Source organism: Oryx dammah, unplaced genomic scaffold (genome assembly GCF_014754425.2).
Source record: "Oryx dammah isolate SB20612 unplaced genomic scaffold, SCBI_Odam_1.1 HiC_scaffold_13, whole genome shotgun sequence".
NCBI classification, from domain to species: domain Eukaryota; kingdom Metazoa; phylum Chordata; class Mammalia; order Artiodactyla; family Bovidae; genus Oryx; species Oryx dammah.
Window position 1 is genome coordinate 7,737,766 of NW_024070197.1, and position 27,974 is coordinate 7,765,739.

Below are 27,974 nucleotides of genomic sequence, written 5' to 3' on the forward strand. Positions count from 1 at the left end.
GGGTGACCGTGAAACGGGAGATGGGAAAAGAGAACCAGCACAACATGAAGCTCCCGCAGCAGGGGAATTATCACAGGCCAGCTTCTGGAAAGAGAACATACAAACAGGACGACCTGGACAGCTTTGCCCGGGAAACCATGTGTGCTCATGGACCTGCTGAACTACTCCACAGTGTGAAAGAAGCAAATGAAGGAAAACCAAGGGGGAAAAATTAAAGTGTACAGATCAAGATTATTATTTGTGGATATATCCACATTTAGTGGGCTTTCCAGGTGGCTCAATAGTAAAGAATTCACCTACCAAGCAGGAGACACAGGAAACAAGGGTTCGATCCCTGGGTTGGGAAGATCCCCTGCAGAAAGAAATAGCAACCCACTCCAGTATTCCTGCCTGGAGAATCCCATGGACAGAGGAGCCTGGTGGGATACAGTCCACGGAGCAGCAAAAGAGTAGAACATGACTTGGCAAAAAAACAACAATAACTCATTTAGTAAAAGTATAAAAACAAGTTCAAGAAATGTGATTACAATAAAAACCACTAAAGTGTACACTTGAAGCAGATAAACTGTATGATGTTTGAATAAAAAAGCTATTAGGAAAAAACTATGAGTAGAGCTCTAATTATTTGCTTACTAAAATATTTAGAGGGAAATGCATAAGTGTCTGCAACTTACAGTGAAATATACCCCCAAAAAAGTAAAAAGGTGGGTTGATGATGAATAGAAGAGTGATATAGAGATACATATACAATAAAGGAAACACAAAAAAATCATGATGATAAAATCTAGGTGACAGGTGCACAGGAATTCAAATGTATAATTCTGTAATCCTTGATATATGTTTGAAAATTTTCATAATAAAATCATGGGGGATGGGGAAGCCTGTAATAATGAGCAGGGTGAGCAAAAAAACAAATCTTTTCAATATAATTGCTCTTCTATGCAATAGAAAATTAAAAGTCAGTAAAAAGATCCAAAGTAAAAAGACACCATTCACAATGGCAAAAAAGTTAAAAATCAAGATGGAGATGAGGGACAGGGAACCACACTCTTGTGTAAATCCAGAATCATAACCTGTTCTCAAAAGTGCTGCCTATTTAAGCATTTAAATTCCAACTAAATGAATGTACATATTGAGTGATGCCAGTCATTAATGGCTTAAGTTTGTCTCTTGGTATTTTGTTAGGAATTTTTTAAAAAGAATTTTCACAGAAAAAAAAAATTGTATGATACATTCATTATGAATATTTATGATAGGAAATTAAAAATGAGGCTAATTATATCAATATTTCGGCAGTTTACTGGAATTGTGAAAATCAAGCATAGAAAAATGAAGACTAAAAAGTAAACTTATGAAAACTTTAAAAAACGTGATCATTGGAGAACAGAATTGGGATAACAGAGATGCTATTGTACTATATGCTATTGTTCTATATGTTAGAACTTTGAAAGGAAATATTTACAAGTGTGTATAGGTACACACATAGTAAACGAGCAGAAAAGGCAAAATCCTCGTTTTTAGTAGAAACCTTACCACTTTAGATGTGCTTAGTCCTCGGTCTCCGACAACGCTCTCATTTCTAGCGGTCCGAGAGGAAAAGATACAAAAAGCCAAAGGCGATTTTACAAACGAAGCCCTGGACTTGAGGAGCTGAAGGAGAAAGTAACGTTTGAAACACCCACCCACCGAACAGCTTCAGCTTTCACAAACCTCTCAACGACTGACACAACTGGACACCACCACCCCTCTCGCAAACACTGGATTATCCCCAAACCTGCACTAGACACCCAGGTTCGCTAACCAGGAGTCCCCCGATCCTGTCATTAAACCGCCTACTAAATCCCGAATCCAAACCAGACACCACTTTTATTGACAAATATCACTCCCTGCCGCAGTCCTCAATCAAGCACGGCCAAGAGACACAAAACCCCGATCACGGATTTTCAATCCTTGATCTCGACTGGACTAAACGCCAGAATCCTTCAGAACTGACTCCAACGTCACCCCAACCATAAATAGCCCAGTCACCAACTCCCACTTGCTTCCTCTTCCTCTACGGACAGCATGGCTCCACCCCACCCAGACGCGAACTACACCTCGGTCCTCTCATCCTATTCCACGCAGAAATCCACACACTATCCTGATTTTCTCCTGATCCCACCGCGACCTCCTCGAACCCGCACTTCCGAGAATTCTTTTTACTACTGCGCCCTAGCGGGACTACGGCGGCCGACGAGGGGCTGCGGCATTTGTACGGAGAACGCACACCCGTTTTTGTTTGTTTGTTTGTTTGTTTCCGGCTTTTCCAGGGAGCTAATGTCTGCGCTCTGCTCGCCACGGTACCCAAGGCTGCCATCTTTTAGGAACTGCCGTACAGAAAGCCAGGCACAAGCACATAAGCGACAAAACCAAACCACCCTCACTTCTCTGCTCCTCTTTGCTCCTTCGCGTCCGATTGTAGCCCGACAGGCTCCTCTGTCCATGGGATTTTTTTTTTTTTTTTTTTTTTAAAGGCAAGAATACTGGAGTGGGTTTCCACTTCGTTCTCCGGGAGAATCTTCCCAACCCAAGAATGGAACTCGCGTCTCCTGTATTACAGGAGGATTCTTCACGCTGAGCCAGCAGTGATTTGCACCTTAAACCCTCCTCGGTAAACTACACTGATTTCCGCCCAGAAAAGGGGAGAAGAGTAGCCAGGAGCCAATGGGAAGAGGGAATCCAACGTACGAGGAAATTTTTTGCCCCTGATACCGGGCTAAGCTTGAGCCAGTATCAAGGGCCGGGCTTTCTGAAAACGAGAGTCCAGAAATTTTGTAAGGAATAAATAAGATAATTCCGGGCAGAATAAAAAGTCGTACAAGAAAGGAAAAGTAATCATAGTATACTAGTGGTTGAACTACAGTAGTATACAGTATATAGTAGTATATAGTCATATATAAATAAATAGTACTTATAGTTTCCAGGTCCGGCCGCAATCCAGGAGACACAGAAGACGAGGGTTCGATCCCTGGATCGGGTATCTCCCCTGGAGGAGGGCATTACCAACGCGATGGACATGAGTTTGAGTAAGCTGCGGGAATTGGTGATGGACAGGGAAGCCTGGCGTGCTGCAGTTCATGTGGTTGCAAAGAGTCGGACATGACTGAGTGACTGAACTGAACTGAACTAAAAGATGGGGAGAATGGAGGCTGAATTGATAGTTATAAATATCTACAATATGATTAAGAAAAAGATAACCTAAAACAAAAAAGCAATAATGATATAAGAAAATAAATAATTTATAAAATTAATAAAAGAATTCCCTTGTGGTCCAGTGGTCTACTAAAGGGGACCGGGGTTCAATCCCAGGTTGGGGACCAAGGTTCCCAAAACCTCCAGCACACGAAGAATACAACAAAAGACTTAATAAATGTTATCAAGTAAAATAAATAAGCAAAGTTAAAATAATATTTTTTCACTCTTTAGAACAGGCAAAGACTAAAAGATGGATGAGGTATTTAGAAAGCAGGCACTCTGATAGAATTAGACCTTTTTTCCCCATATCTAAAATGAGGATAATATTTCTGCCCACCATTGACAGCTTTCATAATATTAAGTAAAATAATAAAATTACTATGTTTGAAATACTCCCCTAATCAAAAAAAAATGTGCATACATTTAGTAAAAATTAGCTCTTACTTTTCAGCTGGAGCTCTTGAGGGAGGATAGATTAGTAAAGTGGACTCAACTAATAGAACAGTTTTGGACAACAACCTGGAATAATCAATCCAATTCAAACTTTTCATTCTCTCTCTTTCAACAACTCCAATTCTAAACGATTCTTCACTAGACAAATGTGAAAACATTTCAACTGAGATAAAGCCTGCACAGAAACTTCTCCCAACAATTTCTGGCCTGGAAAAAAGTGTGTTTGTAACTCAGTGGTGCCCCACTCTTGCTCCTCTATCCATGGGATTCTCCAGGCAAGAATGCTGGAGTGGCTGTAGTCATTCCCTTTTCCAGGGATCTTCCCGACCCAGGGATCGAATCCGATCTTCTGCATTGCAGACGGATTCTGTACCCACATTTTCTGATCTTCTATTCCTCCCCAATTCACTACCTTTCATCTTAGTCAGAACAAAACCCCTCCAAGCTAGCTCAACCCTGCCAGCAACACTCTCACCTTTCACCCTAGGGATGTCATCAAACTTCCACCCCCAACTTTGACTGAAGACCTTTTCCTTCAACTAAATGTGTTTCCTGTGTGTCCGCAGAAAGGCATGCTGCCTTCCTCTACCAACTAGGCTTCTGCAAACCCTGCACCGTTCCCTGAAATCGCTCCTGCTGCTGCTGCTGCTAAATCGCTTCAGTCGTGTCCGACTCTGTGCGACCCCATAGACGGCAGCCCACCAGGCTTCCCGTCCCTAGGATTCTCCAGGCAAGAACACTGCAGTGGGTTGCCCATTTCCTTCTCCAGTGCATGAAAGTGAAAAGTGAAAGGGAAGTCGCTCAGTCGTGTCCAACTCCTCGCGACCCCATGCACTGTAGCCCACCAGGCTCCTCCATCCATGGGATTTTCCGGGCAAGAGTACTGGAGTGGGGTGCCATTGCCTTCTCCTTTCGCGGTTCGGACATGCGCACCTTTTTAAATATGGCTGCGCCCACTGTGAAGTTTTGTACCTCGCACGTACCAGCGGCAAAGCGAAGGCGTACATGTTTGAGTTTAGTGCGCCTTACTAGGAGGACACCAGTATTCCGCCGAGATAGACTAGAGCATGCTAATTCCCCTTTGCAACGCTAGCGATTGGCGTAACAATCGCTACAAGACAAGTTTTGTAGGGCAGGGAAATTGGTTGTACGGCTGGCTTCCAAAATGGCGGGCCCCATAGATATCAGCTAATAGGGTGCTGCCATACTCTTGTCATAGTGTCTTTGTTTCAAAGACGCGAAAACTAAAAGGAATTTTCGTTGGTGGAAGGACGCCCCGGGGTGACGGTTATCAGCCTGCAGACTCGGGTGCTATAGAGAATAAACTTGACCTGCGAGGTGAAACAGCCGGGCTTGTGACTCTGAAGAAAGTGATGGACTGTGCCTATTGCTACCCACGCAGCGGTGCGTGAAGAATCTATTAAGGGGTCTCAGTTTCGCTTTCTGGGAGCAGAATCAGTTTGAGCTTTGTGGAGATATGAGCTTTGAGGTAAGGAAGGCCTATGGGGAGTCTTTAGGAGAAGCAAGCCCTTGTTGGGGAGGGGATGCATTCCGTTAATGAGGGAACAGAATGGTCAGAAATAAGGCAGCCCTGGGGGTCAGGGTGTCGCAGTAGCGTGGAGACAGATTTGGGGTGGCTTGGGGTTAGCATTTATGGGAGAGGTCAGTGACTTTGCGGTCTTGGAGGCAAACCAGTGTTTGGCATGGTTTAGCGGGGTAGTCAGCGACTGGGATGCACTTAGGGGATAGGTCAGTGATTTGGGGCATCCTTCGGGGGAATGTTATCGATTGGAGGTGAATGGCATGAGGTGTTAGAGGAAGTCAGAAATTCGGGTTTGAGAGTGCGTCAGAGCCTGAAAACGTCTTCTGGAGGAAGATGTTCTTAGGACAGCCTTAGAGGGATGTCAGCGATTGGAGCTTTCCTGGATGAAGGTCAGTGACTGGGGAATCTTCGGGCATAAGTCAGTGATTGAGACATCTTTTGGGAGGTTCTCTAATGGAAGTGTCCACAATGGCAGGTTCGTGATTCAGACATCCTTGGTTGGCAGTTCAGTGTTTTTGGTGTTCTTGGCCTGGGCGAATATTTGGGATGTACTTAGTGAGGGGTTCAGTGTTTGGAATATCCTTCTGGGTGGCCTTGTAGGGAGGTTAGTGCTTGGGGCAACTGTTTCTTGTCTTTGAGTCCCCAGTGGTCACTGAGAGTCATGGGGATCTATGTATTTGAGTCTGGATAAACGAATGATAATCTGTTAGAAGTCATGAACTATGAAATAGCCATGTGGTCCATATTTTGGCTGTGATGTTGTTAGGCATTGATACATAAATTTATGGGAGTTGGAACTTGAGAGATCTCTGCATTTTAGAGGACTTTGGTGTTTTAAAGCCCATTGACTTCTCATAGACTACATTACTGCCTTCGTAAAAACCTGCTTTTCTCTGTCCTCTAAATCACCTCCTCCTCTCGCTGTCTTCACAGTGCTTTGTAATGACCAAGATTTACATAAAATCTAAGGTTAAATGCTTATTCTGAAGGATGTGGTATCTGCCCCTCTAATTTTCAAACTTACTGCATATTTCTCTGGGATCCTTCCTTTTTTCATCCTTCTGATGCATGAGAGGACTTTCCTACATCCAAAATCTTGGTAACCATAAATACACGTTGTTAAAATTTTGATATGTTTCCTTTTCCAATTTTTTCTATGATTCATTTTATTACAAAAATGTGATAACAGTGCATAAATAGCTTATAATTTGCATTTTTAAAGAAACTTCAAAACCTTCAAAAAAAGAAAATTAACCTTATATGGTAAAATTGTTCCAGATTACTGACTTTTGGTACAAAGTCTTATTGATAGCTGCGTAGTATTCTACAATGTGAATCTCCTTGCAGTGTTGACTGAAGTTATATTCTTTGCACTAATTTGGATAGACATGACTTTGAAATATTCACATAGGTCTGGACATTGCTTGTTAAGTTTATGCCTAGATCTTATCTATGTTTGCTGCCATTTCAAACAGCTTCTCTTTCTTTTGAACCTTCAGTTATTTTTATTTTATAGGTATAAAAGTAATCAACTTTTTTTCTCTTCAATAGCCTTACTGAGGAGAAGGCAATGGCACCCCACTCCAGTACTCTTGCCTGGAAAATCCCATGGACGGAAGAGCCTGGTAGGCTGCAGTCCATGGGGTCTCGAAGAGTCAGACATGACTGAGCGACTTCCCTTTCACTTTTCACTTTCATGCATTGGAGAAGGAAATGGCAACCCACTCCAGTGTTCTTGCCTGGAGAATCCCAGGGACAGGGGAGCCTGATGGGCTTCTGTCTATGGGATCACACAGAGTCAGACATGACTGAAATGAGTTAGCAGCAGCAGCATAGCCTTACTGAACTCCTTTTATTACTAATGTGTTTGAACTGATCCTTTTAGGTTTTCCAGGTGAGCAGTTAGAACACCTGCAGATAAATTTAACTCAGAGAAAAGAATATGGACTTCAGATTTGGGCAGACCTAGGTTTTTATTCATATTCTGCCACTTACTATGTGAACTTGGGCATTTCTAAACCTCTGCTGCTTTTCCCATTTGGTTAAAAAATTACCAGTACTAACTATTCAAATACTTAGAATACCTAGCGCATAGTAAGTACCCAAGAGAGGTTAGCAAGCACTATTCCAGTATACACACACACACTTACATGCACACATGCTTCCCAGATGGCTCTAGTGATAAAGAACTCACCTTCCAATGCAGGAGACATAAGAGACTTGGGTTTGATCTGGGCCAGGAAGATCCCCTGAAAGAGGGCATGGCAACCCACTCCAGTATTCTCGCCTAGAGAATCCCATAGACAGAGGAGCCTGACAGGCTATAGTCCATAGGGTCACAACGAATTGGACATGACTGAAGCCAGGCTTCAGCAATACGTGAACCATGAACTTCCTGATGTTCAAGCTGGTTTTAGAAAAGGCAGAGGAACCAGAGCTTAAATTGCCAACATCCACTGGATCATGGAAAAAGCAAGAGAGTTCCAGAAAAGCATCTATTTCTGCTTTACTGACTATGCCAAAGCCTTTGACTGTGTGGGTCACAAGAAACTGTGGAAAATTCTGAAAGAGATGGGAATACCAGACCACCTGACCTACCTCTTGAGAAATGTTTGCAGGTCAGGAAGCAACAGTTAGAACTGGACATGGAACACACAGACTGGTTCCAAATAGGAAAAGGAGTACGTCAAGGCTATATATTGTCACCCTGCTTCTTTAATTTATATGCAGAGTACATTATGAGAAACGCTGGACTGGAAGAAACACAAGCTGGAATCAAGATTGCCGGGAGAAATATCAATAACCTCAGATATGCAGATGACACCATCCTTATGGCAGAAAGTGAAGAGGAACTCAAAAGCCTCTTGATGAAAGTGAAAGAAGAGAGCGAAAAAGTTGGCTTAAAGCTCAACATTCAGAAAACGAAGATCATGGCATCTGGTCCCATCACTTCATGGGAAATAGATGGGGAAACGGTGTCAGACTTTTTGGGGGGGGGGCTCCAAAATCACTGCAGATGGTGACTGCATCCATGAAATTAAAAGACACTTACTCCTTGGAAGAAAAGTTATGACCAACCTAGATAGCATATTCAAAAGCAGAGACATTACTTTGCCGACTAAGGTCCGTCTAGTCCAGGGGCTATGGTTTTTCCAGTAGTCATGTATGGATATGAGAGTTGGACTGTGAAGAAGGCTGAGCGCCGAAGAATTGATGCTTTTGAACTGTGGTGTTGGAGAAGACGCTTGAGAGTCCCTTGGACTGCAAGGAGATCCAACCAGTCCATTCTGAAGGAGATCAACCCTGGGATTTCTTTGGAAGGAATGATGCTGAAGCTGAAACTCCAGTACTTTGGCCACCTCATGCAAAGAGTTGACTCATTGGAAAAGACTCTGATGCTGGAAGGGATTGGGGGCAGGAGGAGAAGGGGACGACAGAGGACGAGATGGCTGGATGGCATCACTGACTCAATGGACGTGAATCTGAGTGAACTCCAGGAGCTGGTGATAGACAGGGAGGCCTGGCGTGCTGCGATTCATGGGGTCGCAAAGAGTCAGACACAACTGAGCGACTGAACTGAACTGAACTGAAGCAACTTAGCACACACACATATATACACATATATATACTGTTTCTCTGGATTTTAGCCTTTTAAAAACTTAGTTTAAAAAAATTTTCTTTATAGTGACCCTTCTCTAAATGTAGATTTAGTTTTCAATACAGTTTTAGCACAATTACATAATTTAATGAAGATAGCTTTGTTGCTTGTGTTTCTTTCTTGTAAAATAGACCATCAGGTAGTATATGGTACTTTTTTTCTCCTTAAACTATCACGTTAACCTACCACCACATACAAATAAAAACTCACACAACTCAGAAAAATATTGTGCTTCCAGTTATAGTTTGTCACAGGAGTGAATTTCTGTAATCCCCAGGTCGTGGCTTCCTGGGATGAAACAGTTCCAGTGAAGGAAGGAACTGAAGGTGCCAGAGCAGCCTGGCGTCCTTCACCAGAGACCTTGTACTGGAGCTGCAGGGAGGCAGCCAGAACCAACAAGAGAGCAGATACAAGAGGTGCTGGCTGAACCTAGGGCTCCAGAAAATGCCTGCATCCCAAGTGAGTAGTATTCTGCATATTTATTTTCCTTTCGGCTTTCTAGTGGATTTTAGGAGGTTAAATAATACATATATTAAGAGAAAATGTTTATTCAGTATTTATGAAGGTTACTCTATACAACACACAGCATGGAAAGATGAATGTCTGAATTCAGAAAGAAGTACTGAGACAAAAGACCAACTTCACAGTAAGGTTTATAAATTTATAAAATTTATTATTTTATAACATAAATTTTACTAATAAATTTATAAAATTTATAAATCATATGTTTATATAAATTGTTTGAAGTTAGAACATAGATTATAGCCTGTGAGGCTCTAAATGTTTAGTAACACATGGGAGTCCTGTGTGCCAGTCCTGGCAGTCCAGTGGTTAAGACTGTCCTTCCACTGCAAGGGGCATGGGTTTGATCCCTGGTTAGTACACTAACATCTCACCGTGCCTCACAGTGTGCCAAAATAAATAAATAAAGAGTAGAAACTTGTCTCTGGTATCCCCTGTTTTTCCACTTATCTATTGTTGCCTTGTTAGTCACCCCAAAATCTGGTGGTAAACATTTATAATCCTCATGGATTCAGTGGGTATAAATATTCTGTCCACACAGTTTTTGTGTGACACTGAATTCTAGGATGGATCTTCGAGTGTTTACATGTGTCCCATTAGTTATGATTGTTTCCAGAGAGCTTATGTAGGAGCAACACATTACAAATTTTGAAAAAAAAAAAAAAAAATTAAGTATCAGCCTGGTAGACTGCAGTCCATGGGGTCGCTAAGAGTCGGACATGACTGAGCAACTTCACTTTCACTTTTCACCTTCATGCATTGGAGAAGGAAATGGCAACCCACTCCAGTGTTCTTGCCTGGAGAATCCCAAGGACAGCGGAGCCTGGTGGGCTGCCGTCTACAGGGTCGCACAGAGTCAGACACGACTGAAGCAACTTAGCAGCAGCAGCAGCAGTTTTTTTGGATACATAATACTTTTGTTCTATAATGAGTGAGAATTTCTTAAACATTACAAATGGTGACACAAATATACTAGCTTACAGATATGTACAATGTACTACTTTATGCTTCAAAAATGCAGGAAGATAAATTTTAGATCTAATGAACAATTTAGTGGGCCCTATGGGCCCTATGGCGATGGCATGTATCTTTTCAGGTTTCAAAGACCATCCTCAGTTTCAGTGATTTGCTGTAAGACCTCAACAGTACTCAGCAAAGCATTTATTCTCATGGTTATGATTTATTACAACAAAAGGATACAGATTAAAATCAGCAACAGAAAATGGTACGTAAGGCCAGGTCTAGAAGACACCAGGCAGAAGCTTCCTGTTGTCTCAGTGAAGTCATATGGATTTTGTTTCCTTTTCCCAACGATGATTTGTAAGAACACATCTCGGGTGTGTGCTCAGTTGCTTCAGTTGTGTCCAACTCTTTGTGACCCTATGGTCTGTAGCCCACCAGACTCCTCTGTCCATGGGATTTGCCAGGTAAGAATACTGGAGTGGGCTGTGCCCTCCTCCAGGGGATCTTCCTGACCTGGGGATCGAACCCACGTCTCTTACATCTCCTTCATTGGCAGGCGGGTTCTTTGGTTCTTTACCACTAGCGCCACCTGGGAAGCCCAACAACACATCTCTGATATTGCTAATTAGTGTCTAGGCTTTTTATTTGCAGTGGGTCACATAGGGAAGCCTGACTACATCAATGGCTGACATTGGTGTCCAGCCCGTGGACAACTTCAGAAGTCAAGCAACTTCCAGAAGTCAAGTTGCTACAATGTGGCCCAAGACCTCTAATATAAATCACATTGATAATATTAGTGAAGCTTAAGATATTCTCAGTGTCAAAGTTTCATATAGTCCAGAAGCTTATAGAGTTAAACCCATATGTCCCCCATCAGTCCTTTTTCTTTACCTGCAAGATAAATAATCCAAAAACTTATGTATATTCTTCTGACTTCCTGTGTCAGTACTCACATATGTAAATGTGTATTTGTATGAATTTGAGTTGAGGGCCCATGACTCAAACTCAGTGATTCTCTAGAAGACCTCACAGGACTCAAAAGAGCAATGTGTTATATTTCTCTCTCTGTAAGCTAGTGTGTTCCTTCAGGGTAAAAGAAAGTCTTCCTTATGAAGGAATACTTAATACATTGTCATAGGTGCATACACATAGGCTGTAGGTGGTTTCCAGATTAAAGATTTAAGGATATTCTCTGTTCTATTCTTCTTTTGTGAATTGATGAACATGTGAGTCTCAGAATGACTGAATAGAAGCACAGGCAGAAGACACCAGGCAGAAGCTTCTCAATGAAGTCATGTGGATTTTGTTTCCTTTTCCCAACAATGATTTGTAAGAACACATCTCGGGTGTGTGCTCAGTTGCTTCAGTTTTAAATTTTAAAAAATTGGCTTTTCCTACAAAGTAAAATGCAAAACTTATTACACAGAAAGCAGTCAAATAGCTCATCATGGGAAAACTTACAGGAAAACTTCTGAGACATTCCTATTTATCTTCATAGTGGTAATCAATGATAATTCCTTTAGGATGAATAGGAATGTTCTATTATAGGGCTTGGTGTCATTCTAGAATGTGGCTGTGGTTTTCAACTGGGAGGAGTAGCAGCTACTGGACCCCCTTCAGAAGAACTTGTATCAAGATGTGATGCTGGAAAATTTTATCAACTTAGTATCAGTGGGTAAGAAGAGCATTCTGGGTACTGTAGGCAGTGGACTGCCTTTTCTTTCTCAGGGATGGAAGGGGTGGAGTCTTACAACTGCCTTACTTTTCTAGACTTGAGTTTCATACATCATAGATTTTAGTACCTTCTGGCCTCTTAGTTTTCTTCTCCCACTCCCAAAGCAAAAGTTCTTTTCTTGGCCAAGTTGGAATTTGTTCAACCCCTTAAATATAACCTTATTCTACAGGGGACTTGTATTTGGGTCTGTGGGTCCTCTGTAATTCCCCTTGAGTAGGGTATGATGTTACCAAAGCACATGCATTCTACCAGTTGCAACAAGCACCATGGATAACAGGAAAAAATCCAGAGTCAGACTCATTCCGGTGAATGAAAAACCAGCACCATGGGATAAAGGGAAATATCAGTCTTTGCTGGCCAGAAAGAGGGAGGCACCTCAAAAATATCTGGAGAAATCTTCTTGAAATTTTTAAGCTCTCAATATGACTCAGAACAGCTGACCTGAGTTCCCACCTAACGCGAACATTGACTCCTTTTCTCTTTTTCTTGGCCATGCAGCATGGCTTGTGGAATCTTAGTTCCCTGACCACCAGGGATCCAACTCGGGCCCTTGGCAGTGAAAGTGCTGTGACTTCACATTTTAATCTCTCCATGTTAGGTCTCCTGCATTGGCAGGTAGATTCTTCACCACTGAGCCACCTGGGAAACCTGTATTACGTCTCTTTTGCCTGGTTTAAAAAATACACACACACACACTTCTTTATTTTAGATATTCTGATCAGATCCCTCTCTAGTCCATCTTGGAACTTGCTCTCCTAATTAATCTTTCTCTCTGTTATCCTCAGTGTACTTGCCTTCTCCTTGTCTCCATCTCCTTAATCCATGTTTATATTAATAGCTCTCTTTTCTTATATATTCAAGCATACATAAATTCTCCATTCTTCTCATTCTGTGTATCTCTCATGCCTCTTGTGCATGCATGCTAAGTTGCTTCAGTCGTGTCCGACTCTTTGTGACCCCATAGACTGTAGCCTGCCAGGCCCCTCTGTCCATGGGATTCTCCAGGCAAGAATACTGAAGTTGGTTGCCATGCCCTTCTCCAGGGGATCTCTCGGACCCAAGGATTGAACCTGCATCTCCTGCATTGGCAGGCGAGTTCTTTACCACTATCGTTACCTGGGAAGATGCTTGTAGTTTATTCCTGTTTTCTTTTCCCATCTTTAAATCTCCTTTTATTATAAATGTCACAGACTTTAGGTTTATACTCACAGTCTCCCTTCCTCTTTTCTCTTTGGCCTTTGCGGAGATCCTCTTCCTTGTGTTACATGGTCATTGTGGATTCATTGGTCTGTTTCTAGAAGACACCTGGCAAGTTGATAATTACAGAGACTGGCACGAAGTAAACCATGGCAACCTGGAAACTATGGAGAGTCACCACAGAGATAATGCATTTGGAAAAGTATCTTCTCTGAGCTTAAACCTTGAAGTTTCTTTAGCACAAATATCTCATACACCTGACATACTTGGGAAATACTTGAAACCTAATCCAGAATGTATTACTCAGAATAAAAGCTACACAAGAAATGAAGTGGAATTTAATCAATGTGACAAGTTATTTCTTTATACTAAGCATGAGAAAATTCTTAATAGACAAAAATACGATGAATATAGGGAACACATTAAAGCTTTCAGCTGTAAGTCACAGCTTATTAAACACTGGAAAACTCAAATGGCAGAGACACTACAGCTGCATTGACTGTGGGAAAGCCTTTTCCCAGAAGTCAGACCTCATTAAGCATCAGAGAACACACACCGGAGAGAAACCCTACGGGTGCAGTGGGTGTCAGAAAGCCTTCAGCCAGAAGTCCCATCTCATTTTACACCAGAGAACCCACACAGGAGAGAAATGGTTTGAGTGCTGCCTATGTCAGAAAGGCTTCAGTGATGAGTCACAAGTCACATTACATCGAAGAACACACAGAGGAGAGAAGTCCTACAGATGTGATGAATGTCAGAAAAGCTTCGGCAATAAGTCACAGCTCATTATTCATCAGAGATCTCACACGGGAGAGAAAGCCTATGGTTGCCATGAATGCAGAAAGACATTTCCCCTTAAGTTTAGCCTCATTTTACATCAAAAAACACATACAGGGGGAAAACCTTATGGATGCAGTGAATGTGGGAAAGCCTTCATCCAGAGATCTGAGCTCATCGGACGTCAGAGAACTCACACAGGAGAGAACCCTTATAATTGCAGTGAATGTGGAAAAGGCTTTAGTGTAAAGTCACTCCTCAACACTCACTGGAGAACTCAGGCAGCAGAGAAGCCCTATGGATGCAGTGAACGTGGAAAAACATTCTCCATCAAATTTAGTCTCATCCTACACCAAAGAACTCATACAGGTGAGAAACCCTACGAATGCCATCAGTGTCAGAAAGCTTCCACCCAAAAGTCACATCGCACTATTTATCAGAGGTCTCACACAGGAGAAAAACCCTGCAAATGCAGTGAATGCCACAAATTCAGCCGGAAGTCATATTTCCTTATTCATCAGAGAATTCGCTCTGAAGAGAAGCCTTATCAATGCCACAAATGTGGGAAAACTTTCTCCCACAAGTTTAGCCTCATCATTCATCAGAGAATCCATGCAGGAGAGAAACCCTATGGATGCAGTGGATGTGGGAAAACTTTCCCTCTGAAGTTTAGCCTTGTTTTACATCAGAAAACACATACGGGAGAAAACCCCACGAATGCCATGAGTGTCAAATCTTTTGCCCAGATGTCACATCTTACTATATCTCAAAGAACTCACACAGGTGAGAAATGTTACAGATGCAGTGAGTGCTGGAAAACTTTCTCCCACAAATTTAGCCTCATTTTACATCAGAAAACTCATCAAGAAAAGTCATGAAGAAAGTTAATATCCAAAAGTTGTCATTGAAAGGAAATAGCTCATTACACTCCAGAGTTTACGTAGGAGTGAAACCTTAAGAATGAAGCAGATTTGGACACTTTCCAGATTCATACCACGTTACTTTTATCAGACAGTGGTACCACATAGAATGCCAGACAGGAGGAAATACCTTTCCCGATAAATGTCAATTGAATGTAGGCTAGAGGGAACAAATAGGAACTTCTGTGTATGTATTAATGGTGGGGATGTTGTCGGTATGAAATTCAGCTACAGAGAATTGACATTTAGAGGGAAAGTCATGCTTTCATGGTATCATTTATGAGGGAATTCATTTCCTGTAATTTTGACATAATACACAGCATTACTGAAATTATTAAATATGTAAATAAATACAGTAGTTAGAAAACAAAGCAAAAATTATAGCAGAACCATGTGAAAATCTATAAATGTTCTGCACCTATTTTAATAATAACATGACTTTTGTATTTGGGAATTGGGTGTGTGAGCATCAATGACTGTGACTCCCTAGATCATGTGCTTAAATGTCATAAAATTTTACCACAGAATATCTGCACTCTGTCTTTGTATCATCATAAGGCGACATGAATTGTAACTGAACTACATGGTTCATTATTTTAGTAAAAGAATCTTATGACTTAATATCTTGCCACCTCTACCATGCCCCACTGTATGCTTTATTAGTAAGTGGGCCTGGAAATTTCTGAGTCTTTCTTGAGTAAAACTTTTGTTTTCATTGAACCCAAGATGGAAAAATTGTCCCGTGTATTAATAACGCTTAAGTGAAAATGCAGCACACAGTTGATCGCTTGACATATTTAAATGGAGAAATGGGTACACAAAATATTAGTGTATCATACAACCAAAGGTACCTTAAGTGAAAGTGAAAGTGAAGTCGCTCAGTCGTGTCCGACTCTTTGTGACCCCATGGACTGCAGCCCACCAGGCTCCTCTGTCCATGGGATTCTCCAGGTAAGAATACAGGAGTGGGTTGCCATTTCCTTCTCCAGGGGATCTTCCCAACCCAGGGATCGAACCCGGGTCTCCTGCATTGCAGGCAGACGCTTTATCCTCTGAGACACCAGGGAAGCCCAAAGGTGCCTTAGATTGGATGAAATATAGTAGAAATCATCATCTTTATAATAGTCTTTCTTCTAAACCAGCCAGATATTTAGGGTTTGAAGATGATGACTATTCATAGGTTTTATATACCCCCTTTGAATTCTGAACAGTTTGAGATAAAGTCCCTGGTATCAGAAGATAAAATTAAATATTAGCTTGAGTCCTGGTATTGCCTGATAGGATGTGTGGTTTGTTCCTAAGGACAAATAAAATATTTCCCCCATACAGCTCAAGATGCACTTCCTTTTGAAAGAGTATAAACCAAACTTTAGAGATGTTTTTATTAATCCCTTTCTAGAATGGAATACAAAATCTCAATTTTTTTCTTAAATGAGAATTAAACTCTTAAGTTACAAGGAGCTTGACTCTGGTTTCCTTTTGAAGCACATTTTACATTAAAGTAAAACACAAACCTCAAAGAACAATCCGCAGACTGGGAGACTATACCTCAACACTTAACTGAAAAAGATGAAAACTTAGAGTGTATAAAGAACTCTTATGAATCTGTGGGTGCAGAAAAATTAGGATCATTAAGACAAAGAGGGTTGCTCACCATCCAGTTTTGACAGGGGGTTAATGGCAACCCACTCCAGTATTCTTGCCTGAAGAATCCCATGGACGGAGGAGCTTGGTGGGCTACAGTACACGGGTCGCAAAGAGTCAGACACGACTGAGCGACTTCACTCAATCACTTCACTCAAGTTGTAACCCACTACAGTTGCTGACAGTGCACTGAGAGGAATTTAAATAGAAAACAGGCATTCTGTGCTTAGAATGCAAGTGAATAGGCAGGCAGGGCTCACGGATCGTTAGGTGTCTGTCTCAGGAAGAATTTCAGTGACACTGGATTCGAGCATCTTCCCATACGGAGATAAGCCTTAAAAAGATTAACTTGAGACATTTTTTTTCCCTTTATGATTAGCAGTAAATCTTTTACCAAGATGTATGCCTAACTGCATGTACTTCCTATCCAGAAAGTATATATAAACGGGCTTCTCCCTTACCTTTTCGGAGCAACTTCCTCAGAGCTAATGTCATCCCCAAACTGGGTTCACCTCTTGGTGGGTGTCAAGCCAATAGGTACACCCAAGCCAAAGAATAGAAGAAGGAAGGATTTATTACTTGCAGCAAGTAAGAACACCAGGGATCTTTACCAAAGCAGTGGCTCCTGGGAACTGTAAAAGTGAAGAAGTTTTAAGCTAAGGGCACATGCACATTCATGAAGGGGCTTGAGCAGAGAATTCAGCATAAAACTGGGCAAAAGTTGAGTGTCCAGCTTTAGTAGATTGAAGTCAGAGGGTCAAGATCATCAATTTGGTCCTTTACCTAGTGAAAGTGAAAGTTTAGCTGCTTAGTGGTGTCCAATTCTTTGCGACCCCATGGACTCTAGCCTACCAGGCTACATCGAATTCTCCAGGCAAGAATACTGGAGTGGGCTGCCATTCCCTTCTCCAGGGGGTCTTCCTGACTCAGGGATCAAAGCCACGTCTCCTGTGGCTCCTGCACTGGCTGGTGGATTCTTTACCACCGCGTTACCTGGGAAGCCCCATTGTCCCCTTAAGATCATTGATTACGGAGACTGTTCAAGGGCAAGAATTATGGCCAGGCTTAGACAACAAAACGGCTTAGGCTAAAATGGGTTCTCTCATGTCAAGAAAGCCACACCTGGTTCTCTTTCTCTGAGAAATCTCCCTAACCCATATGCTTACACTAACTGGGTCGCTGTGGTCCTTAGCAAGAACCTGAATAAAACTTAAAGCTCACAACTGTTATTTGTGTGTTTTCCAGTCAACAGATCAATAAGAAAATAAGAGAGTAAAAATCAATAGGTAAATATCCATAGAAGAGATGATTCTGAATAGCCAGTTAACATGAAAAGATACTAAACTGCATTTTTAACTGAAAGCAGGCCCATTTTTGGACAGCCAATGCTCAGATTTTACTTCTTTTATCTTAAAAATTATAGCAATTCCTGCTGGATAGGATAGTTTTAATAGTTTTGGGGAACGTATCTGTAAAGTGACACCTGACCAACTTATAGTATCCTAAAAATTTGTAAGGAACACTTGATTTGTCTTTGCCAAAGTATGACAGGATGGAAGGGGGCACGGCACAGCCATTACAAGAATGACACAGCCATTGAAGATATGACAAACTGGTTAGAACCTACAAGGCTCTGACTAGCCTTACGACTTCCCATAGACCTTGAGCCTCATTATACACTCATTGTAGTACATTAACAGAGAAGGCTATGGCACCCCACTCCAGGACTCTTGCCTGGAAAATCCCATGGGCGGAGGAGCCTGGTAGGCTGCAGTCCATGGGGTCGCGAAGAGTCAGACACGACTGAGTGACTTCACTTTCACTTTTCACTTTCATGCATTGGAGAAGGAAATGGCAACCCACTCCAGTGTTCTTGCCTGGAGAATCCCAGGGACGGGGGAGCCTGGTGGGCTGCCATCTATGGGGTCACACAGAGTCGGACACGACTGAAGCGACTTAGCAGCAGCAGTAGTACATTAATATGCTAAATAACACACCCACCAGTGCCAGGACAAGGTTGACCATTTTAAAAGACCAAAAAGGGGGTGGTGGCCCAATTCCTGAAAACTGCTTTTCCCCACAAATAGTTTAAATAATCCTCCCACTTGTTAGCCTATAAAATTATTCAACCCATAAAAACTAACAACCCTCTACCCCTAGACTGCTCTCACTTGCCTAGGGCATGTGTATTTCTCTGAATAAACTCACTTTCACTTTACTATGGCTCACTCTCTCGACCTGGGATGTGATCATTCTCTTGCTCCTCCCTTCTCCTGCAACCACAACCCACTGCTGCTACAGCTGGAAGAAGCTTGGACTAAGATGCACAGATAGGGTGATGGGTGAGCAGAGAGAAGGGGCTGTACATTAGTTCAGTTCAGTTGCTCAGTCGTGTCTGACTCTTTGTGACCCCATGAACCACAGCATGCCAGTCCTCCCTGTCCATCACCAACTCCCAGAGTTTACCCAAACTCATGTCCATTGAGTCGGTGATACCATCCAACCATCTCATCCTCTGTTGTCCCCTTCTCCTCCTGCCTTAAATCTTCCCCAACATCAGGGTCTTTTCAAATGAGTCAGCTCTTCACATCAGGTGGCCGGACATTTTTGGCTGGACATTAAAAAGTAACAAAACAGCACAAAGATGCCCCAGAATTGTCTCCCAATAATACTAGATGAAAGCAGAGGTGCTAAGGCCTTAAAGATGTTGTCCCAGAAAGAATGGTTGTGTGTATTTTGAGACCTACCAGAACCCTGTGGGGCTTCCTGTTCATAGGAAAAAGGCTTTGGGCTCCTTGCCTTTCCAGGAGTTCACAAGAGCAGATTCAAACAGTTCTTCTAATTAAGGAAGTAAGGGAACTCAGTAACAAAGGAAAAGCAGTCAAGAAATAATATTGCAGCAATAAAGCAGGGTCCTGGTTCTTTTTCCAAGGATATACATAACAATATACCTTTCAGCTTTTGGCTGAGCACAACATTCCTGGAACACTATCCATTACCTCACCACCAACCAAACAGAAGAAAGTCACATATCCTGTAGCCCCCGCCCCGAATTTTGCCTTTAAAAACTCTTCCCCAGATTTCCCTGGTGGTCTAGTGGATAAGAATCCTCCTGCCAATGCATGGGACAAAGTTTCAATCCTTGGTCTGGGAGGATCTCCACATACCTGTGGGCCACAACTACTGAGCTGGCAAGCTTCAACTACTGAAGCCCTTGTGCCTAGAGCCGTTGCTCTGCAACAAGAGAAGCCACCGTAATGAGAAGCCCATGCACTGCAGTGAAGAACTGCCCCGACTCTGCCACTAGAGAAAGCCAGCACACAGCAACAAGGGCCCAATGCAGCCACAAATTAATTAATTAAAAACAAACAGGGACTTCGCTGGTGGTCCAGTGGTTAAGAGTCTGCCTTCCAACATGGGGAATGCATTTTTGATCCCTGGTCAGGGAACTAAGAGCCCATATGCTTCAATTAAGCATGGTGACTAAGCTCCCATGCTGCAATGAAGATCCCATGTGCCTCAACTAAGATCTGATGCACCCAAATAAATAAATATTTAAAAAAAAAACAACTCAAACAAATACTCTTCCCTCAAAACCATCAGGGAGTTCAGGGTTTTAGCACAAGCCATCCTTCTCCTTCCTTGGCCCTGCAGTAAACCTCTCTCTGCTCCAAACTGCAACATTTTGGTTTGTCTGGCCTCACTCTGTATCTGGCACATGAACTTGTGGTCAACAACCTGTGTCTCCTGCATTGCAGGCGGATTCTTTACCTGTTGAGCCATCAGGGAAGCCCCTGTATTGCCTTTAATTACACAAATGACTTATTGTCACATATTTGGTCTTTGTACATACTTGGTCTTTGTCGCTGGTTCTTGGGACAGAGTTCCTGAAACATCTGCAATTTCCTGAGAAATAGAGGAGTATCCTTTTTTTATTCATAACAAGCCCCTCTGAACCATCTCTGAGTGTATGCTAATGAGGTGACTCAGGAGAGGTCCCTAGAAAACTTTAAGATGGGAGCTGATCCCAGAAAGACCAAGCCTTGACTGGAATGTTTGGTCTACCTTCTGATCTCAGTAGACAGGAAAGGAACTGGAGATTGAACTGTCACTAGTAGGCAGGGGTTTAATCTATCATTCCTGTGTAATAGAACCACCAAAAAAAACCCCAACAGGGTTCAGAGAACTTCCAAGGAGGCAGGCCGATCCCCGTGCTGGGAGGGTGACTCATCCCAACTCGATGGGGAAAGAGGCCCTTGCACTCAGGACCTTTTTTACACTTGGCTCTCCTTACCTTTCCATGTGGGTGTTCATTAATATCCTTGATGAAACTGAAAGTCGCTCAGTCATGTCCGACTCTTTACAACCACATGAACTATACAGTCCATGGAATTCTCCAGGCCAGAATACTGGAGTGGGTAGCCTTTCCCTTTTCCAGGGGATCTTACCAACCCAGGGATTGAACCCAGGTCTCCCACATTGCAGGCGGATTCTTTCCTCACTGAGCCACACACGTAAGGCCCTATATCCTTGATAATAAACTATAAAGGTAAACATAACATTGTCCTCAGTTCTGTCAGTTGTTCTAGCAATTTATCCAATCTTAGCACGGAAATTATGGGAACCCCTGAGTCGCAGCCAAGCTGGACACAAATGCAGGGAAGCTGGGGCTTTGGACCGGTGTCAGCCCTGAAGGCACTCTGGTGATCCTGAGCCCTCTCGCCTGTGGAGCCTGATGCTAATTCTGAGTTGTCAGTGTCGGATTGGGGCTGAAGCTGAAGACCAAATATTAGAACAAAAGGCGTTCCTAGTGCTTTCACCACTTAGACTAGAAGGGTTTTAGGATCTCTAAGCCAACAACCAGGGATAGAAACCTCTATTATTTCACACCCTCCATTTTAGTGATAAGAGAAACACTCCTATTAGAGGGGACTGTGTTATAGAGATCGCTGACACTGTAACACGGATGTGGCCGTGGATGTCATGTGGGAGGAGTGGCAGCTCCTGGCCCCTGCTCAGAAGGCCCTGTCCCGGGATGTGATGCTGGAGAACTACAGCAACCTGGTGTCTATGGGTGAGGACAGTGGCTTTTCTTTCTTCAGCTTCTGAAGGCTTTGTTGTGTCTGTCATGCTCTGAAGTGGTAGATTTTTGGTCTCGTCTCTTGTCCCAGACGAGAAGGTATACTCTCTTTTCATTTTAGAGAAAAGCCTTTAATTTACAAATGTACAAATTGTGTAGTCCCTAAAAAGCATACTGTTCTCAGCATCACAAATCCCTGGTGACATCTGATGAGCCTGAGTCTTCTGGCATTTCCCATGAACAGGGTATCATGTTAGCAAACCTGATGTACTCTCCAAGTTGGAATAAGAACCACCATGGACCTTAGATGATTAAGTTCCCAGTCACCCTCATCCAAGTAGGTGAGAGAGAAGCAGCAAGATGGGCAAGGCTGTGGAAATCACCTTCAGTTCCTTAGAGAAGGCATCCCAGTGGGGAGGGGTGCAGAGGACACAGAAACAGCCTCCATGTAGCCCTCTCTCCATAAGAACTCTTTTTCTGGGTGGGAATTTAAAGGAAAATATACCCCTTTATCTCTTCTTGGAAAGAATCCATTTATTTCTCTTTAGATGTCAACATTCCCCCCTGCCACACCCCACAGTCTTGCTTGGATTTTCCAATCTTCCCATACTTCATCATTTGTCAGAGTATGATTTTATGTTCCTTTCATGTCTCTTGCTATGAAACTACTCCTTCTATGTCTCGCTTCTAAGAGGAAACTTTGAATTCATCATTATCTTCTCACACATACACGTTCCTGCCCCATTGGAAAATATTTCCCCTTACGACATCCAGCCACACCTTGGAAGCCTTTATTCTTATGATGACATGATCTCTTCACATGTATTTATGTTTTTCTTTGTTCCCACTCTGAGCTGCTTCAAAGGTTCTGTTGTTATCCTCTGCTCTCATAGACTATAAAACCTTATTTATTTAAATGTGTTAAGCCCTTGTTCTCTGGCCCATGTTCCGTAACAATGTCTAATACATCTGCTGCTACCATGTATTTTACCTGTCTCCATGGCAACTCCCAATAAGTTCACACTTTTTGTGTGAGACACTAGAACCATCTTCCCTCCAAGAAAATCCCTTTCCAGCATCCCTTCTGAAATTGAGATTCTGCTGTGCCTCTGTACACCTGAAATCCTGACATTACCTTGAATCTTCTTTACCTTCTGTGTGTGTGCATGTGTCACTTCAGTCATTTCCAGCTCTTTGCAACGCTATGGACTGTAGCCTGCCAGCCCCATCTGTGCATGAGACTCTCCAGGCAAGAATACTGGAGAGGGGTGCCATTTCGTTCTCCAGGGGAGCCTCCTGACCCAGGGATCGAACCTGCATCTCCCACATCTCCTGCACTGGCAGGCGGGTTCTGTACAAGCACCACCTGGGACGCCCCTCTTTACCCTCTGTGCTCCTGCGTTTAACACCTTTGCTGTTCCTATTCTTTGTTTCATGAGAGAAGATCTTTCTAAAATTTCTCATTCTCAGTTCGTTAGGCTAGGGAGCCTCAACAAAGTCGTGACATCTCATTAGTGAGTCTTAGCCTTCCTTGTAAATAAATCCTCGTTCTTCTGCACCTCGTTACTTCCTTCCACTGCCATGTTTGAACTGCCTACTTTATTCCTTGTCTTGTTTATTCTGTTTCCTTTCCACCCACAGAATATGGCTTCAGTTTAAGAACTTTTTTGTGCTTCTCCAGTACCAGCACCATGTCTGGTTTGTGGAGTAGCCATTTAATAAGGATGTTGAATGAACAGCTTTCACCATTTTGAAACTGGGTGTCCCTCCAGTCTCTGTGAGGTGATGCTAACCGTGACGGTATTTAACTGTCCCCAGGGCCTTATTTATAAAGCAAACAAATCTATATTTATTCATTGTGAATTTACTCTATTTTACACTGATGGCTGACATCGTTTGGGTTGTTGGTGTTTTATATTATCATGTTTTTAACCATTTCCAAGAGATAGGAGTTAGTGCTTAATGGAGGCAGAGTTTTTCAGTTGGAGAAGATGGAAAAAAAAAACCAAAAAAACTAGCGATGAAAGGTGCTGATGGTTGTACAACATTGTGATTATACTTAATGCCACAGAACTGTACACTTAAAAAATGGTTAAGGGACTTCCCTGGTGGTCCAGTGGTAGGACTCTGCTTCCACTGTAGGGAGCATGGGTTCAATCCCTGGTCAGGGAACTAAGATCCTGCACGGCCCAGCCCCCCTAAAACCATTAAAACAGTAAAATTTATCTTATATATATTTAACTATAATTTTGAAAAGTTTTTTAAAGATAAGGTACTTTTATGCTTGGAATTTCTTTTCTATTTGATATCTTGAGTTTTTCATTAAAGAGCCAGATCACCCCAAGGTATTTTTGAAATAGTTTTATTCCATCTGATGCTCATAAAGTGTTCATTGTTATCTTTCCTAAACATTAAGGAAGTGGATGATCATGTGCAGTTGCACTGGCAAAACCAAAATATGCTGAAGTGTTATGAACAGAATGCATTTGGGAATATTATTCATCACAGCAGAAGTTGTTTTCCTTTAAGGCCAAATTATGATGTATTTGATTTACACAGGAAAACTCTAACTAACCAGAATAAAAGCTGCAACAAAAAGGAGTCTGTTGAGCTTAATGGGGATGGGAGATCCTTGCTCCATGCTCATCATGAACAAACTCATACTGAAATTGAACATCAGGAAATAAACACAACAGAGAATGCCCATGAATGTACTGAATATGGGAAAGCCTTCCTCAAGAAGTCTCAGCTCAATGAACATAAAATAATTCACACAGGAAAGAAACCCCATGGATGTAGTCTGTGTGGGAAAACCTTCTACAGGAAGTTCAAGCTCACTGAACATCAGCAAACTTACAAAGGAGAGAAACTCCATGAGTGTTGTGTGGAAGAGCCTTCCTCAGGGAATTTTAGCTTATTGAACATCAGAAGACACATATGGGAAATAAACTCCATGTATGCAGTATATGTGGGAAAGCATTCTACAGAAAGTTCAAGCTAACTGAGCACCAGAGAACTCATATAGGAGAGAAAGCCTACAAATGTACTGAACGTGGAAAAGCCTTCTTTAGGAAGGCAGAACTCACTATACACCAACAAAACAAAACAGGAGAAAAACTCCATGTATGCAGTGAGTGTGGAAAAGCTTTCTCCAGAAAATCACAGCTCATTCTGCATCAGAAAATTTATACAGGAGAGAAATCTTATATATGCAGTGAGTGTGGGAAAGGTTTCATACAGAAGGGCAATCTCCTCATACATCAACTAACTCACACTGGAGAGAAACCCTATGGATGCACTGAATGTGGTAAGGCCTTCATCTAGAAGGCATGCTTCATAGCACATCAGCGATTCTATACAGGAAAGACTTCCTTTGTATGTACTGACCGTGGAAAATCTTGTTCGCAGAAATCAGGACTCTAAACCTCAGAGAATTCACACAAGAGATAAACCTTATGTGTGCAGCGACTGTAGGAAAGCCTTCACCACAAAGACAATGCTCACTGTCCATCGAAGAACTCACATGGGAGAGAGGCCCTATGGATGCAACAAGTGTGGGAGAGCTTTCTCCCACGTCATGTCTGGTTAAACATAAGAGGACACACACAAGAGAGAAACAAGTAGATTCCGTGAAGGTGGAATACTCTTTCACAAAGGGTCACAGCTTCTTAGATACTAGTGAACTCTTGCAGGGGAAAAACCCTGTTAATATAGTGACTGTGCAGATGCCTCTGTGTCCCCTCAGACATCATTACACATCAGTGGACTCCTAGCAGGTGGGAATGTAGTCCTGATGGAACAGCCAGCTGCCAGATGTGCACCCTCAGGAGGTAACAGAGAGTCTGTGCAGGAGAGAAAGGTTTATGGATGCCATGAATGTGGTTATGCCTTCAGTGGTCAATTACATCTTATTTTATGTCACGAAAAATACATAGGAAGAAAACTGGTACATTCTATTTGGAAAAGCCTTGGGCCATAATGTATAGCTGATTGCATGGTTATATGTAAACAGGAAGCCTGTGAATGCAGAAGTTAGAAAAGCTGTGTTTTGGAAGAAAGACCGCATCATCAGTGATTACCATTGGTCACAGGTGAGCTTATAGTGGGTAAAAAATATGAGAGTGGTAAAACCCTTGCCCCCAGTAGGTATCATTACATACTAGAGAGAAACTGTTGGAAGGCAGTGAATGTGGCAAGGTTTTCAGTGGTACATTCTGCCTCATCCATCAGCTGGTGAAATTATACACAAAACACTGTGAACATCACTACTTGACAAGTATCTTAATTAGTTCTTGTGAGGCAAAGCCTGTGAAAATGAGGGGTATTTGAAAGCTTTATGTACCATTTCCCACTTTAATGCATTACATAATATACCTGATGTACATTTTTGGACAGGAAACCTGGAACCATATTCTTAATTACTATGCTTAAAAGTGAAAATGTTAGTCACTCAGTCATGTCTGACTCTTTGTGACCCCATGGACTGTACCTGCCAAGCTCCTCTGTCCATGGAATTCTCCAAGCAAGAATACTGGAGTAGGTTGCCATTCCATTTGCCAGGGGTTTGACCCAGGGATCAAACTAAGGTCTCCTATATTGCTAGCAGATTCTTTCCTGTCTGAGCAACCAGGGAAGCCTGGTTACTATGCTTATGTTTCCATAATTTTAAGGAGATAATCTACCTCACATCACTGGTTATATTCATTTCATATATTCATTCATTTCTCCCAACTGAAAAAAAAAAATTATCTTCAACACCCATCCAGTATATGATACTTAGCTGCTACATTTCTTTGACTCTAAATATATTTAAATATTATTTCAGAAAATTGAGTTTTCTAATAAGAAAAATGAATATTAAGGTCATAAATGCAACTTAATGTCCTTGAATGAGCTTAACTTCAACTGATAAATAAGACCAAGCATTATACAATAAAGGTCACCTTAAATGTGATTTTTTAAGATTTCCTAGACTTGCAAAGGTAGTGAAATGAAGGTTTGCAAAGTGAACTGAAAGCCCAAAGACAATTAGTAATTTAAACCTATAAATTAGATAATAAAATACATTGCAACACAGACCTTGGGTTTTTTTTTCTTCCTTAAAACATGAAAAGATGGGCAATCTGAACACAAATTAAGATTGCTTCTCTCCTAGCTCTCCCCTTCTCTGGTTATCCAGATTATTCTCAGAATCCTGGGAATATGAAAGTCTACACTGGTTAACTCAGGTGCATTCTTCCTTCTGGACATAGTTCCCTAACCCTATCTTTTGCCTCACTGATGGGATGGAAACAGATGCCAGGAAGAAAGGTGGGTAGTTCCATTTCCTCCTAACTCAGGCACTCTTGAGTCTAACATGTTTGGGAGTCACATGAGGAAGAGAGAAGTAGATTTTGTAGAATCAACTTTGGCCTGTTACCTCCTTCTCCACAGAGCTGGAGAGACTGAATCAGACTGAGAATGAGTCGAGGAGCCCTGCAAGACTGGGCTGAATCTGGTTCTAGACTGGAATACTACAGGCCTTTAACCAATCTGGCAAATGTTTTCTGAATCTCTATAATCACTGAGCTGTAGCCAGGAGTAATGTCAGTAGTGACTACTGCTGGAAAACTGGGTTTGAGGAAGGGCATGATGTCAGGTCCCTTAGGGAGAAGCTAGCGGTAGAGGCATATAAGTAGATGAGGTATCTTAATGGCATTATAAATGTTCTTTAACAATTAACACATGACGTGAAAACTTAAGACTCACTTGGAGTGAACATCTTAATTGTTTTCTTAAGGGTTTTAATGTGGAATATATTAAGATCTTAGGCCATACATAAACATTCCTGTATTACACTGCTCTGGCTGCCATACTGAAATACCAGCGTAGGTGGCTTAAACAGAAGTTAATTTTCTCATAGTTCCAGAGACTAGAAGTCCAAGGTCAAGGTTCCAGCAGATACAACTGGAGTAGAGCCCCACCCTTACAACTTCATTTAACCTGAATTACTTACCTTAGGAGTCCCATCTCCAAACAGAGCCACACTGGGTTTCAGGGCTTCAGCATGTGAATCTGAGGGGACACAAACATTCAGTCCTTAAAATTCCACCACTGGCCTTGTCCCCTCCAATCACACCCCTCTGGCATGCAAAATACATACATTTCATCCCAAGAGCATCCCAATAGCCCCCTGGATTAACTCTAATCCAGGACTTCCCTGGTGGTTCACTGGTTAAGAATCCACCTGCCAATGCAAGGGAAATGGG

The 27,974-nt window shown here is 42.2% G+C and overlaps 3 protein-coding genes and 1 pseudogene across 10 annotated transcripts in view; 2 read left to right on the forward strand and 2 right to left on the reverse strand.

Moving 5' to 3' along the window:
* The window catches only part of LOC120871956 (zinc finger protein 432-like), a 57,174-nt gene that overhangs the window by 27,269 nt on the left and 1,931 nt on the right, over positions 1-27,974 (reverse strand). The window contains exon 2 of the mRNA XM_040252028.1: positions 27,722-27,780. The gene's annotated coding sequence lies outside the window, so the exon portion shown is untranslated. The remainder of the gene's footprint in view (positions 1-27,721; positions 27,781-27,974) is intronic.
* The window catches only part of ZNF613 (zinc finger protein 613), a 39,264-nt gene that overhangs the window by 9,326 nt on the left and 1,964 nt on the right, over positions 1-27,974 (reverse strand). The window contains exons 1-2 of one of the 8 annotated variants that reach the window (XM_040252034.1): positions 2,097-4,140; positions 1,534-1,579 (exon numbers count right to left, since the gene is read on the reverse strand). The gene's annotated coding sequence lies outside the window, so the exon portion shown is untranslated. Of the gene's footprint in view, positions 1-300; positions 4,141-27,721; positions 27,781-27,974 lie in introns of those variants that run through there. The other 7 variants (XM_040252032.1, XM_040252037.1, XM_040252036.1 and 4 more) reach the window with 7 other exon arrangements.
* On the forward strand, positions 4,638-15,724 carry LOC120871998 (zinc finger protein 182-like). The gene is made up of 3 exons (XM_040252134.1): positions 4,638-5,176; positions 11,922-12,048; positions 13,073-15,724. Exon 3 carries the CDS (start codon positions 13,632-13,634, stop codon positions 14,958-14,960), a length of 1,329 nt encoding a protein of 442 aa, XP_040108068.1. The 5' UTR covers positions 4,638-5,176; positions 11,922-12,048; positions 13,073-13,631; the 3' UTR covers positions 14,961-15,724.
* Positions 21,119-26,993, forward strand: LOC120872022 (annotated as a pseudogene).